Source organism: Lissotriton vulgaris, chromosome 3_1, assembly GCF_964263255.1.
Source record: "Lissotriton vulgaris chromosome 3_1, aLisVul1.2, whole genome shotgun sequence".
Taxonomy (NCBI): domain Eukaryota; kingdom Metazoa; phylum Chordata; class Amphibia; order Caudata; family Salamandridae; genus Lissotriton; species Lissotriton vulgaris.
This window is the reverse complement of record NC_141689.1, coordinates 718,912,071-718,926,497: the sequence shown is the minus strand read 5'-3', so window position 1 is coordinate 718,926,497 and position 14,427 is coordinate 718,912,071. Positions and strand designations below refer to the sequence as shown.

Here is a 14,427-nt window from a genome sequence, read left to right as displayed (position 1 = left end):
GGTATCCTGAAACTTGTGTCACTGACAATGGTGCTCAGCTTATTTCGGCTGATTTTGAGAAATTCCTTAGTAGTTGTGGTATTAAGCATTACACCACTTCTTTGTATGAACCCAGGGAAAACGGTCAGGTCGAACGCTTTAATCGTGTCCTTAAGGATTGTTTAAATGGTGTGCAAGTTTCTGATGATGGATGGTTGGATGTGGTGAGGAAAAGGTTATGGTATCGCATCACACCCCATTCTGTTACTGGGGTTAGTCCCTTCAAACTCCTTAAGGGAAGGGAACCTCCATCTGATATATGTCCCTGGTGGATTAAGAAACTTGATATAAATGATTCTGTTGTGGACCTTGCTGGTGTAGCCAAACGGGTTGAAGACAAACAACTGCACATGAAAACCTTGTTTGATTCCAAGATGAAGACCAGAGATAATGATTTTGTGGTGGGGGAATGGGTGCGTATTAAAAAAACCTGGTTTTCTTGTTAAGGGTTTTTCTAAGTTTTTCCCTCCCATCAAAATTGTCAAGGTTTTTAAAAATAGTGTAGTCACGCAGGATGGAAGAGTCTGGAATGTCCGTAGAGTGGCTAAGCATGTCAATGTTGAAAATGTACATAGTTCTTCTTCTCCTGATCTTGGTAATAGCTTTAGGAGATCTGATGTTGATTTCGCTATGCCTTCTCCTAATGTTGTTCACGATGATTCTTCTGTTGCTTCTAGGGTTAAAGCCTGCAATAGACTAAAGAATGTTCCCTGCAGATATTTAGATTAATGCACTTTAATGTTTTACCCTGCTTACATTTATTTTTTCTTTAGGGGTATGATGTGTTGTATCCTGTTTGTACACTTATGTCATTTTACTCCCCTTGCATTTCCCCTGTGTGGTTCTGGTGCCTGGAATGTATGATGCGTGCTTGCATCGTGCATCCTGGGTTCCAGATTCCATACCAACTGTATCATTATAAATCTGTATCCTGTACTGATGTGCTGTGCTTCAACTTTTGTTAAAGAATTAAATTACATATTTAATTCATTCATCTGTTTCCTTGGATCTTTATAGACATTTTCCTGATTTACTCAGGCTTCCGCATTGGCTGCACGGACATTATTTTTAAACCTGGGCCTCTCCTTGCATGATTCAAACTTCGGCTTTACAGTTTCTAAAAGTGCACATATTATTCCTTCAAATTTTAACTTTACATTTGGTAAATAAAGATTTTGGGCCAGATTTAGATCTCAGCGGACAGGTTACTCCATCACAATGGTGACGGATATCCCGTCCGTCGAAATATGAATCCCATTACATCCTATGGGATTTATATTTCGACGGATCGGTTATCCATCACCATTGTGATGGACTAACCCATCCACCGTGATCTAAATCAGGCCCTTTTGTCTTCAAACATCAATTTGTCATTTTCTGAAAATGCCCCCATTTTGAGCTCTATTGCCACCCTACGTTTTTGGTATTTTTTTGTTTTTAGTTTCAAACAGTTTATTGAAAAGTAATGCAAAGCTCACAATAATAAAAGAGTAGAATGCATACCCAAAGAACGCACAGCTTCCCAGTCTGAAAACTGTTACTTGTCTCTTGGTAGACTCTGGGCATGGGAACTCTGCCGCGCCCCACAACCTGGGTGGGGCTGTGAAAGGGAAACAGCCAATTCTTTGATTCTTAATGGGAACATATCCCCCCCCCCCCTACCTTAAAACAATCTCACCTCCCACAACTGGCAAAATATGGAGAAAAACATCAAGCATGCTGCACCGTTTCAGACCACAACAATTTTACAAATCTGCAGACTTTGTGTCACTGAATCACTACACAGGTGTTCTCTTCCTTTCTTCGAGAAATGCCTCTGTGCTTCAACCTACATGACAATATGTCATTGATGTGACCAGCAATTCTGTGGGATGCCACAGCAAAGCCTCCACGATCAGAGAATTCAGTTTTGTTTTGACTGGCTGCAATTTCTGCCTCATCCTCACAGTCCCCTGGCTGTAATCCAGTGAAATCAAAGTCTGTCCGTGATCATCTGACAAACGTTCCTTTTCCTGGCCTCCTGTAGGTTCTTGAGGGCTTCTCAATTTGTCAATTAAAGTAACTGTGCCTTTCATAGCATTATTTGTGGTTGGTAATATTTAAGCTTCCTGCACTTCAAAATTAAAGAGGGGTCGGGAGTCTGAACCTTCCTCTCCAAAACCTCAAGATCATACCCTGTCAAAACTGGCACTTTCTGGTTGGTTGAGGCGATGTGCAAACCAGGCATAACCTACCACTCCCGTGAAGGGCAGGTAATCACACTGTATTATCTGCGCTCATCCTTTGGTAGCTTGGCACTAAGCAGTTAAGCTTACCACAGAGGCAATATGTAAAGCAATGGCACAGCTCTCATTCACAATAAATACCTTGAGCGTCACAAAAGAGGCTACACAGGTGATGTTTATAAATTACTTTTAGATTCAACTCACTTAATAATCAACACATCATGTATTTCTGGGCATACATAACATTCAGAATAATTATTTGCAGTACTAGGCCCAGCTGTGTTTAAATGACAACAGCAATATGCACACTTGAGAAAGATCCTAATATATACCCCCAGCACACTTATGCAGTGCAACACGTTGTCCACACCAGGCCCACCCTCGCAATTCATATAATTCAATACCACACAGTTAGAGGTTGCACCCCAGGTCACAACGATATCTGACATATGTACAAACACGAAATGATTCCACTTTTTAGCAGCACCACAGGCCGAGGCTGCACAGGCAAAATCAATGTCAAAAGTAATGCCTTTCTGGCAAGAAATCAACATATGGGGCAAACCACTGTGCGATGTTGTTAATCACGGACGGTACCCACTGTCACTCTCACACACACACACTCAGCCTGCACCGGTGCAACAAATATCAGACAAGTCCGTTACACTCTACAGACCCCGTGGCTCCAAGCCTCCCAGCCTCCCTTCGTCCTCCAATTCATCCCGACTATTCTACACCTACAGGTTGGAAACACTCCGTTCTCCCCCGGCCACTAGACTGAAGTCACTCTTAATCAGGGTCCCAGGAAGCAGGTTGGGGTAGGCAGCAAGTTTGATTAGGAGGCAGTCAGCAAAAGGGGTTTGGCAGCCATTCAAGAACTTCATCCACAGGATACGTAAGTGACACAGACCAGGGCAATAGCAAAAGGAGTCCTATAGTAATATGCACCACACTGTTCCAGGTTCTCTGACCCTCGTCCCCACAAACATATCTCACCCTTTGCTGCAGGATGGCACCAGTAGTTATACTGGAGTGTGCTTTTGAAGTTGGGGGTGGTCAAAGGATCTTCCTTTGAACCACAGATGTCCTCCCCTAAAATTCTGTCCTGTGTGCCATGGAATGCAGATCTTATTCTGCCATAAGGCTACGATCTGGCTCCAGAGGCCATGTGTCAAAACCTCCTTCTACAATATCAGCAGCAAGGCCTGCAAATGGCAAATGTCAGTCGTTCCAGTTGAATGTCCAGTGTTTTTCAGCTGTCGATGGGTAATGCCCAGCTGTGCTCCACCAACCTCTAGTGTGGCCTGGAGCCAAGCGATAAGGCACACTAAGAGTTTTAGAGCATAGAAACGCCCACCTTCTAGTAGTGGCATTTCTTCGTGAATCATGACAAAGCCACCTTGACTACTGACAAGGAGTTGTCACTACGAATCCAATGATAGGAAACATCATGAAGTTGCTCCACTTCAATCCACTATTGCAGCCTGAAGTGATCAACCATTTCCCCATGTTAGCCTATGGGGAGAGCAAGCCTCATAGGAAGCGAAAACACACATGGTTATTCCTCACTACCTGGACAGGGTCGCAGATGTTTAACTGCCCTGCCTTTCACCTACCACTCGCTTCACCCGTTAGGTCGTACCCTAGGGATACTCTGATGAAAGTGAAAGGTCCTCTTAGGATGGCTAGGGACTCACAGCGGTCAGTCTGAGTAAACTCGCAATTGCACATATCAGCCTGCAAAGACAGGTTTGACACATATGTAAGAAAACCCTTGGTGCAGAGAGCACACCAACTCGCAATGGCAGGCTGGACATGTTTTTAAGACACAAGGTAAGCACCACTTACTAATGTGGGTAGGAAGATGCGTGCACTTTCACACCTTAATTACAGTGGAACCCTAGGTCTGAATACCACCACAAGAGAATCAGAAAAACCTGGCAGGAAAAAGCTAAAACGTTTGGGGAAACGCTACCCGAAGCGTTCGGGTTTAACATACCGGAAGGGAGAATTCCTCAGTAAAGTGGGCTAAAACCACCATTATGGAAGTCCTCTATGTATTCAGTTTGCGATCATAGGGGTTGTGGCACAAGAAGTAAAGTCCTGAAAGGAGCACTCTGCCTCTTTCAGGTACTTTACAGATGACTCCAGATCTGCAACTTGCTTTACACCTTGTGGAGAAGTGTGGCTCAGGGGTTAGAGGCGGCAGACCTGGAAGCTGAGATCGGCCCTGGACCAGGGTTCAATTCCCCGCCTCGGCGGGTCTTGGGCTCAAAAATTCCACGGACTCGATAATTCTCGCTCCGGTGCCTTCTCGACTCACGGGTTCACCCTCTGCGACTCTGGGCAATAGCTTGCTTAATCTCCACAACTGCCCCTCGCAGCGGGATGCCTGGCTTTCACCTTGAGGATACCCTGCCGGGGTAATCTCACAGGGGAATACCAGGACGGGTTCCCTAAGCAAGCGCCGGGAAACCCTTTGTGGGTAGCTGCGCGCTATATAAGCTCAAATACATTTACACATTTACATTTACACATCCCTCTCAAATACTGTAAGGCTCCGGTTCATTGCACCAACCATTGTTTCTGTAGAGGAGACCTTCATCTCAATACTATATGTGGTGTGCTGCAACTCAGAGCTGCTACACAAGGGAATCCGCCTGAGTAGCGCTACCTTCTGCCTCACCCTCTGGCCCCCTTCTTGTGCCTACATTATCCTCTGGCATGGCTTGACTGCCTCCGCACAAAAGTCCATTTTCTCTCACTTGAATTTCCCCTTTTCTTCTTTTAGAATCCTATTGCTACTGTCAGTGATCAAAATGGCTTGTTGAGCAGTGATGTCAGCAGAATAAGGCGTGTCAAGCAGGTCTGCGCAAGATCTATTTTCAGTGCTGTACTCATCCTCTGTCATTTGCAAGGCCTCTTCATACAACCACCAGCGCTGCAAACTCAACTTGCTCCATATGCATGTCTCCTAATATATTTTCTTGTGGCAGAGCGTTGGCAACAGACTGGGCAACCAAAAGGAGTTCCGGCACTTCCCCTCTTCCTCCTCACTTGCACAGTTCTATCTCTTCACTGGTCTTAGCGTGTACTACCCTTATGTGTGGCGCTGAAGTTAAAGCCCTCTGTTGCCCTGGTGTGTTTGGTTAGCGCTATATAACACTAAAAATAAATAAATAACTATGTTTGCGACCAGTTTCATTAGCTTCCAAGACCGTTGAGAGCAAAGTTGAGTTTGCATGGTTACATTTCTAAAAGTTTGCATGAATTCAAGGGCAAACGCTTAACCTGCTACACCACTTAAGGTTCCTCATCCCACTGAATTTTAGCCTGTACAGTGAGGTCTTGTTTACACTGGTTTAATTTGGTTTGTTTTCACTCCCGTCCATCCACTGCCAAGGAAAGAAAAGTGGAGTTTGAAAATATTGTCTCTTTGTGTGTAGTGATGAAGAAAGGGGCGATGGGGAAAAGGCGCACCACAAGGAAGTTGCAGGAATGATCCAAACACAGGCTCAATACAGGAAAAATTAAGATATTTCATTCACAGTTAAATCGATGCATAGCAGGGCAAATAAATGCCCGAGGAAACTAGATGGCTGCCAGTTAAAAGGAGTTGCTTGGGCGATGTAAAAGCGCAGATGATAAGGAACATCTTTCATCTTGCTAACTGCTCTCCTCAACTAAACAGGTCGCCCGTCAGCAAAATAAATACAGCGCTTTTCGTTGCTTCTGTTAATACATAACTTGAAAGCTATGAGCAACACCCACCCAATTCTACATGTTTATTTCCCACTCTGCTGTCCTGCTGCCTTTCATCAGGTGCGAGCAGATCGAAACAAGTTTTGTTTTGACGTTCTCGACTGGCTTTAATTGTGCTCATCATACCTCAGACACGTGCAAGCACCACCTGCACGCACGTGCGCTGTAGACTTCATGCTCACTGCACGCATTCAAAAGGAATACATTGTGCGGCTTAATAACATGAGTGTGTTCTAAAGGGGCCATCCAGGGAAGAGAAAAACAGTTCTCTTTACCTAGTGCTGCTTATCCAGCAATCGCTAATAAAGTTTGAATATCTCTGCCATGGGTCTGAGACCAATTGTGACATCATTCGCCGGATGGCCCCTGTAAAAGAAATCTGCTCTTACAGGAACTCGTGCAGTCATCGTGAGCATAAACACCCATCCATGTTTGCAGCTGCTTTATTACTGGCACTGGGGTTTGACTTTTAGATTAGTGTAGTGATGCCTCGCCATATTGCGAATGCATTAACAACAACAGGGACAGCCCTGTACACCTGAACCAGGGGCAATCAATATTTAATCCAAACAGCGGTTCAAGGTATTGTAAAAATTTCAATTTCACACACAATCAATAGCAATACACACATTTTTTGGAAGAAAGAACAACTATACATACATAAAAAGGTAAGAATAGAGAAAAAGGAGAAAAGCCCATATAAGAAATATTTAGAAAAATATACAAAATGTATTCAATACATATCAATCAATCAATCAGAGACATTTATACATGGATAAGAGCAAGTTTGAAACATTGCACTCACTTGTCGGCTCCGCACACATCATCACGGCTGTTTTACTATAAAGATCTCTGACAAAGAATCCTCTCCCTGGGCCCGTGGGGCATTGCAGCGCCGGCCCCACGAGGAGCAAAAAGCCCGATGATGAGCCATGACATCCACATGGGTGTGTGAGGGCATCACCTCCTATTAAGGAAGATCCCCATCACTTTTTTCTATACCAACCGCTCTCCTTAAATCTCTTGTAGATAGGAACAAGTACCCCTTAGGTCAAACTTTCTAAAGGAGCATGGGTACTGGACTTTAATCATGCTCCTTGTCCCTCTCTCTATATTGATGCATGTATATTTCAGAAATACCTAGGTTTCCTTCATACCCATGTTCACTCTTTATACTTTACCTTATGAATTGCTCTTTACTCGGTACACAATGAAAAGCCATTGTTAGGAACAACTCAGTTGTTGGATCTGGCTAGCCCGGGTTCTTAGAGAACCTACAGCCCCGTATATATGCCCCTGACCCGAAGAGAATAGTGGATGTAGCAGTGCATTGCTTTTGTAAATCGGCCATCATGAAAAGAAGTTGCAGGTGAAAATGTTGCCATTTTCATATTGTTTTAATTCAAGAGTTACTTTCTTTGGAAAAACCGTGAGAGATCTACACAAATGATCCCTTGTTGGATTCAAAATGTTGGTCTGCTTTACAGGAATGTACATCTTTCGAGTATCAACCATGCGTTTCACATCTAGTTTCTCCACAAATTGGCAGTAGGTTGAAAGTACAAAACTTTTGAAAATCGTGCTGCCTCTTAGAAACAAGCATTTACAATGCAATGGTTTTGCCTTTGTTAAAGTTAGAGCTATTGGCATTGCTCTTGACATTTTTTTTTTTAACATAAATAAATGGCATTGTCATTTACAATGCCACTAGCTTTATCTCTCACAAATGACACACACAAACACACACAGCCTCCCCACACACCCACACCCACACACAGCCTCCCCACACACCCACACCCACACAGAGCCCCCCACACACACAGCCACACAGAGCCCCCCACACACACAGCCACACAGAGCCCCCCACACACACAGCCACACAAAGCCCCCCACACACACAGCCACACAAAGCACCCCACACACACAGCCACACAAAGCACCCCACACACACAGCCACACAGCACAAGCAGGCAACAGGGGCACACGGAGGCACAAGCAGGCAACAGGGGCACACGGAGGCACAAGCAGGCAACAGGGGCACACGGAGGCACAAGCAGGCAACAGGGGCACACAGAGGCACAATCAGGCAACAGGGGCACACGGAGGCACAAGCAGGCAACAGGGGCACACGGAGGACTGATGGAGGGCCCCTGACACGTAAGGGCACTCAGTGGATATCCCGCCCCACTCCATCGCGTCGCTGGGGCTGCGTTACACCAGCATCCAGTGTGTGCCATAACTCGAGCTGAGCATCACCACCGTTTCTACTCCCAGACATAGCTCACCTTTCTTTTCTCATGAGTTCGCCCTCTCCCTGTCCTCAGTCTTTCCTCACTGGCCCCTGCTGTCCTTTACACCTGTTCATTCATCTTCGCCCGTCCCCTCGCCCTCATTAGTACCTGCTCCCCATTTCATCCGTATTCTCACTCCTTTATCTCTTCCTACTGTCCTTTTTTATCAGTCTAAAATCTATCTCTTGCTCATTCGTCTCTGCACCCCGTTTATACGTCTGCCCTCCGCCTCTCTTATTAGTCCATGCTCTCTTTCACTCATCTGCCCGCAACTGCCCTACTAGTTTGTCCTCTCCTTTCACCAGCCGACCACTCTCCGCTCACACATCCCCGCTCTACCTCCCGCCTGCCGCCTCTCACTCACTAGCTCCTGCTCTCTTTTAACCAGTCTGTCCCCAGTCAGTCAGTCTACTCTCCCGTCAGTGTTCCCTGCTCGTTCCTCCTTTCATCCGCATATCTACTCTCCCCGCGCTCTTCTTCTTCACCGTGCCCTCTCCTGCTCACTAGCTCCCGTGAACCTTTCCCCCGTCTGCCACTCTCCCCACGCTGGTCTTACCCAGATTTAGTTTAAGATGATTGTGGTCCATCCACTGCTGTATGGTGTGGTGTAATCAGGTCAGGAGAATCATCATATTAAAATAGCTACTTCGAAATCTCCTAGACAGTTTTACATCACTTCCCCACACATTACCATCCCAGACTTTTAGGACACTCTCACACCTACACCCTTCATCATATGGCATAAATGACAAACGTTCTCTGCTAAAGCAACCCTTAGTGGTATCAGTGGGGCATTGCAGCGCAGACCCGACAAGGAGCAATGCCCAAGACGAAGCATGACACCTCTAGGGGTGTGTGAGGGCAACACGTTTCTTTCTCCCTGTTTTCAGATTCGTTCCCCCCTTTTCTGTTCCCTTTTGCATCTTTACAAAAGAAAACAATCAACAGCCCTGCAAGATTGTCACATAATTCACTTTGCAAAATCACACTTTGCATAAAAAGAAGTGTTGCAGAACCCACCACACCACTACTTCTAGGGCTTTAGTTCCAGTTTATATTTTACGTTTTACTACTTCTTGCATTCCTAAGAGTAGTAGCTATTTCCAGCATGTTGTATTTCTGTATATTTTTTTATGTAGCATATTGCTAGTGTATAGTGCATACTTTCAACTGAGTTACCTCCGTGTGTTTATAAAGGGCCACGATTGAGAGCTCTGGAGGTGAGGCTGAAGGCAGTATGAGTTTCTCAAAGTGCATGTTATGGGGTCAAAAAGGTGTTCAGAATACATTGTCATTCAATCTTTGACCTCTCTACTGAGAGCACAGAGCAATGGTCACGTGTTCCAGTTGCAATGGTTATTCAATGAGAATGTGAGTAAAGACGTACACAGGTGTCAAAAATATGACAAGGTAAAACTTTAAAGAAAATATGGTGCTTATAGGTGAGTGGATGCTCTGCATGTTTGGGGTGGTGAAGAAGAACGAGGAAGTGCGTTCAGGAGAAAGTGAAAAGAGGGTGCCGAAGCAGAAAGAGATGAGATATAAGATATGCAGAGATACAAGATATGCACATACATGAGACATGGCGAGAAAAAGGGCATACATGTCGTAACACAGAGTGAACATAAAGGGAGTGATTGGGACACTCTAAAGATCACGACACCTTCCACAGATCTAAGTAATGTTGAAGTCACATTATCACAATTTCAGAATGTAAACATTTTCAATCGTTGTTACTCATTAATCTTAAACATCCATTGACAAAGCCCACAGTCCTGATTGGTTTAAAGTGTATGTCAGTCGATAAGAAGCCAAACTACGGGTTGGGTGAAAAACTATTGCCCTCTGTGGTATGGTGGAGGAACTTTGGGAATAGAACATATAATGGGAATGAGCTTGGGGGTTCAAGGTTGGCGGTTGTAGGGGTTGAGATGGAGTTAAGCTGAACGCCATGCCGCTCCGAATGCTCAGCTTGAAATTACAAAAACTAAACATTGCCAACCTTACCTGGTAAAGCGCAACTTTCTTACAAATGGCAACAAGCGATGGTTGGAGCGGCACCGGCATTTGATTCGACCGTCCATGGAATTTCCGTCCTGCTGCTGATGCCGGGATGTGATGACGGTCTACGAGTGAAGTGGAGGGTAAATTTGATGCGGCTGCTGCGCTGCCTGTGAAGCGGAGTAGTGAAGTTCCATCGTCAGTAACTTTGAGACGGCCCGTAATCTTTTGAAGCAGTGAAGGTAGCGCTGGCGTAATGCTCTTTGTGCGCGGAACCGAGGAGGGATGGCGACAGCTAGTGAGGAGTGATTTGAACTGGTACCGTTTTGTGCAGGTATCCATAGGAACAGAAAAAAAACAAATCGACTCACCTGCACCTTGCGACGGCGGCACTTCTCCGGTCTCCCTCTTCGGCATGGGAGACCGGCAACGTCGACGGCGGCAATCTCTCTGGCACTTCTCCGGTCTCCCTCTTCGGCATGGGAGACCGGCAACGTCCTCCGCATCTCCCGGGGTTCCCTCCAGGCCACGGGAGCCCCGCGGGCGCCGCCATACTTCTTGCCGTCTTCCTTCTTCCCCCGGGCTGCGGGGGGCGGGCACTTCCGGCCGGCCGCGCTAGGATTGGCCGGCCGGCCAGTCACGGGGCGGTAAACGGGGGAGGAGAGACGCAGAAGTGCCGGCAATGCCGGAACAGATTCGGGGGCGTTCCCGGCTTTCGCCTGACGTCGCGTGACGTCGGCAAAAGCCAAAGAATGTCGGGAACGCCCCCGTGTCTGGTCCGGCATTGACGGACAGGCCCCTCGTCCAATGGCTAGGCTCCATTTATGGAGCCAGCCAATGAATGACGAGGGCCGACCCAAAGCCACACTACAGTTCTCATCAGGTTTTCGCCTGCGCGAAAAAGATGCGCAGAGCGCATCTTTTTGGCGAGGCAAAACCTAAAAAGCTAAGGGTGGGTGGAATTTTTAATTCCGATGGCGGAATTGGAGGAATTTAGTAACTCTGCGTTATTCTTGTAATGCGGAATTACTAATAAATTTCGCCCCGCCGCCAGCAGAATTAATCGGTGCCATCGCCCATCATTAGTAGTCGCCTTACATTTAAGTGCTTAGATGAAGCACATTGTAATTTTTGAGGAAAGTGTTTCAACGCATGGGGCGCATATTCCTCCTGTCTTTGAGTGCACTCTTTTTCAATCGCATTTTGTGCTTTGCAGCCAAAAGGCTTCATTTCATTTGACAATAAAAATCGAGCACTGTTTCTAAATTTGCTCCATCTGTTTCCTATTCAAAATGGACATATTTACTCAGACGCTAAGTGAAGTTGCTCCGTGAGACGGCAGCATTGGTGTAAACTGTGGCAATATGGCTGCAGCATGCACAGATGTTAGCTTCTCACCAACCAGTGACATAGCCCAGGTCATGCCCCGACCCATCCTAGGATACCCGAGTGAGGGCAGCACCCAGGCTGGCCACTGCTGTCAGAAGAAATGCAGGTCACATGTTACTCGTGAACAGGCACACTTCTCCGGGTGAATCATTCTAAAGGGCTCCTCTCTTGCACATTTGTGTTAATGTGCATGTGTGTGAGTTTTGACAGATCGAGTGAGACTGTGTGTAAAAGTGTATATGTGTAAAGTGATCTGGTGTTTGTAAGGTTCGGTCTTTCTGTGAGAAAGTATAAAACAGTGTGAGGAAGTGTGTGGGAGAGTATGGGTGTACTGATTGTGTGTGAGAGTGTAGGAGGGTGTGACTGAAGCAGTATTTAAAATTGTATGTGTGTGTGTGAGTGTTTGCGGGGAAAGTCTGATAGATGGCATAAAAGAGGTGATGTGTGTGTGCCGATTCGTTGATTTGCAAGTGCTTGTAAAAGTGTGTGCATGCCAGTATAGGAGTGTGACAGAAATCGCCTTCATCAGAGAAAGTCTGCAGTTGTGTTCTGGTGTTTTGAATGTATAGAGTGAGAGAAAGCATTAAAATGAGCTTGTGTTTCATTGTGAGAATGTGTGTCCGATTATGTGCGAGAGAATGTATGTGTGCAAGCGTGTAAGGCTCCGCCTATGCGCTTCCACCATGGATTTGCTTACTAGTTCTGAGGACCCCCTCCCCACACACACATGCCAATTCACAGTTCACATTGACTGAACCTAGTTTATAGCAGATTTTATATGCTCGCTAAAATCTTGAATTTCTCACCAGGAAAGAGTGCTTTTATGATCATATTACAGAAGAGATGCTCTTGAAAAAATATGTGCACTGTGGCTACATTAAGGGAAAGTGCCAGGCTATACAAATATTCCCACGCATTAGAAACATGGATTCTTTGGAATTTATTATAAAACTGTAGATGAAAATCGCAAAGACCTCAAGGCAACAATACTGGAAAAGGTGTGCAATGACTTTCTGTCAATCTAAGCTTTGCAAGAGAAATGGAGGGAGCAAAAAGAGATATGCTAAATCTAGGCACCTCCGACGAGATACTTCTGAAAGCAAACCTCACATCACTGATTTTAGTAAATGGTTATGACTTAATGATCTACGTTAGAAGGATTTAAAAACATTTTTTTATAGGAACCAGAAGTATGTGTTCTTTTTGCCCTTAAAGCACGGCTGCAGTGACAATGAACAAGCATTGGTGAGACAGCCTGATATTGTGAAAAGACAAAAGACAATCTACGTGTTAAGATGTTTCCTATTTCTCGTTGTAATTCAACAGCTTATTAAATGAAGAATATCCATTTTTTATAAGTTGTGATAAGATATACATTTTATATAGATGCTTTTTTTGCTACTCGGTTTCTCTGATTTCACTATCACGTTCTGCCCTCTAATCTTCATGTTGATTAGTTCTCCTGTGTTTTACTCTGTCGCACTGTCTTTCCAGGTGCACTCTCTGGAGCGAGGGAAAGCTGGGAATACGATTCCGGAGTCCGAGATCTTCAAAGCCCTGACTTCCATAGTCATTCCACTCTGCAGAAGCTCTTGGAGTGTGGCGGAGGTACGGTGGCCCAGCAGGCAGCTCTTCAAAGACTACTGACACAGGCCTCTGGTCTCACCAACTCCACGGGAGGCAGCCATTTCGAGCTCGCCAACACTGTAAGTATTATTTTCTGCTGTAATTGTAACATCCTATTTTATTTTTCTTCTCTGTGAGCAATTAAATGTAAATCTTTGAGCAATGGCCCCAGGAGAGCCATTAGACTGCTGTAATGTTGACAATCAGTATATCCATAAACGAGGACAACAGAGCAAGCATCTTCATTAGAAAGGAGCCTTTGGTGGTATCCTCGGGGAGTCTTGCAGAAAACTTTAATTTGTTGGAATCTAATTAACAAAGCACAGCTCATTCGGGGAAGCCTCTCAGGAAGTATTTCTGTGGAGGGCGCACTTACGATGGAAATAAAGTACTCTGTCTTCCAAATGTTGATTTGTGACAGTATGCTTTAGCTCACTTACTCTATGCACAATGTTTCCAATTACAGTAAGTTTTGAGGGTTTCAGAATATTTGACAAGTTGTGAAAATGGTGCAAAATATTTAAAATTAAATCTTGCAGCAGTGTTCAAAGAATGATTAATCAATTAATGAATGGCTGGGGTGGAGTAGTGGAAGCTGATGTTGAGTCTGGGCAACCTGCAGAAGGACATTCCTGGGTAGTCCTGTGAGGGAGTCATTAGCGAAACCCCTTCCAGCAGCTAAAGTCTTTGTCAATGGTGTTTCCTAGAATATAGAACCACAATGTGTTTTCTACTTTTTGAGAATGTGTTTTTTTTTAGCCAAAACACGTGGTTGAGATCAAAGAATCCATAATGCAAGTTATTTACTGCAGGTAAATAGAGTACCACTTGGCTGAGAACCGCTTACCAGTTCTTATGAGATAGTTTCATAGACCTGGCATGAGTATAATTTTAGAGCACTTTCAAGTGCAAATTGATGCCTTAAAGTGACTCGTGACTCGTTATTTCATTCTCACCTCACAAAACTCCCTGAGCATGATATTTTTTGACTTACTAGGAACATTGGTTTAGTTAAAATAAAGTGGATATTGTTTTTAACAAAAACCAACAGTTCTAGCTTTGGCTGTGTGTGTATTGAATTCTCCATCTCGGCT

General features: G+C 45.0%; 1 protein-coding gene across 1 annotated transcript in view; it reads left to right on the top strand.

Annotated features, from left to right (window-relative positions):
- MCC (MCC regulator of Wnt signaling pathway) overlaps nucleotides 1-14,427 on the top strand; it is a 1,280,822-nt gene that overhangs the window by 306,303 nt on the left and 960,092 nt on the right. Inside the window, exon 3 of the mRNA XM_086961033.1 lies at nucleotides 13,202-13,413. Within this exon, the coding sequence (XP_086817159.1) occupies nucleotides 13,202-13,413 (212 nt within the window). The remainder of the gene's footprint in view (nucleotides 1-13,201; nucleotides 13,414-14,427) is intronic.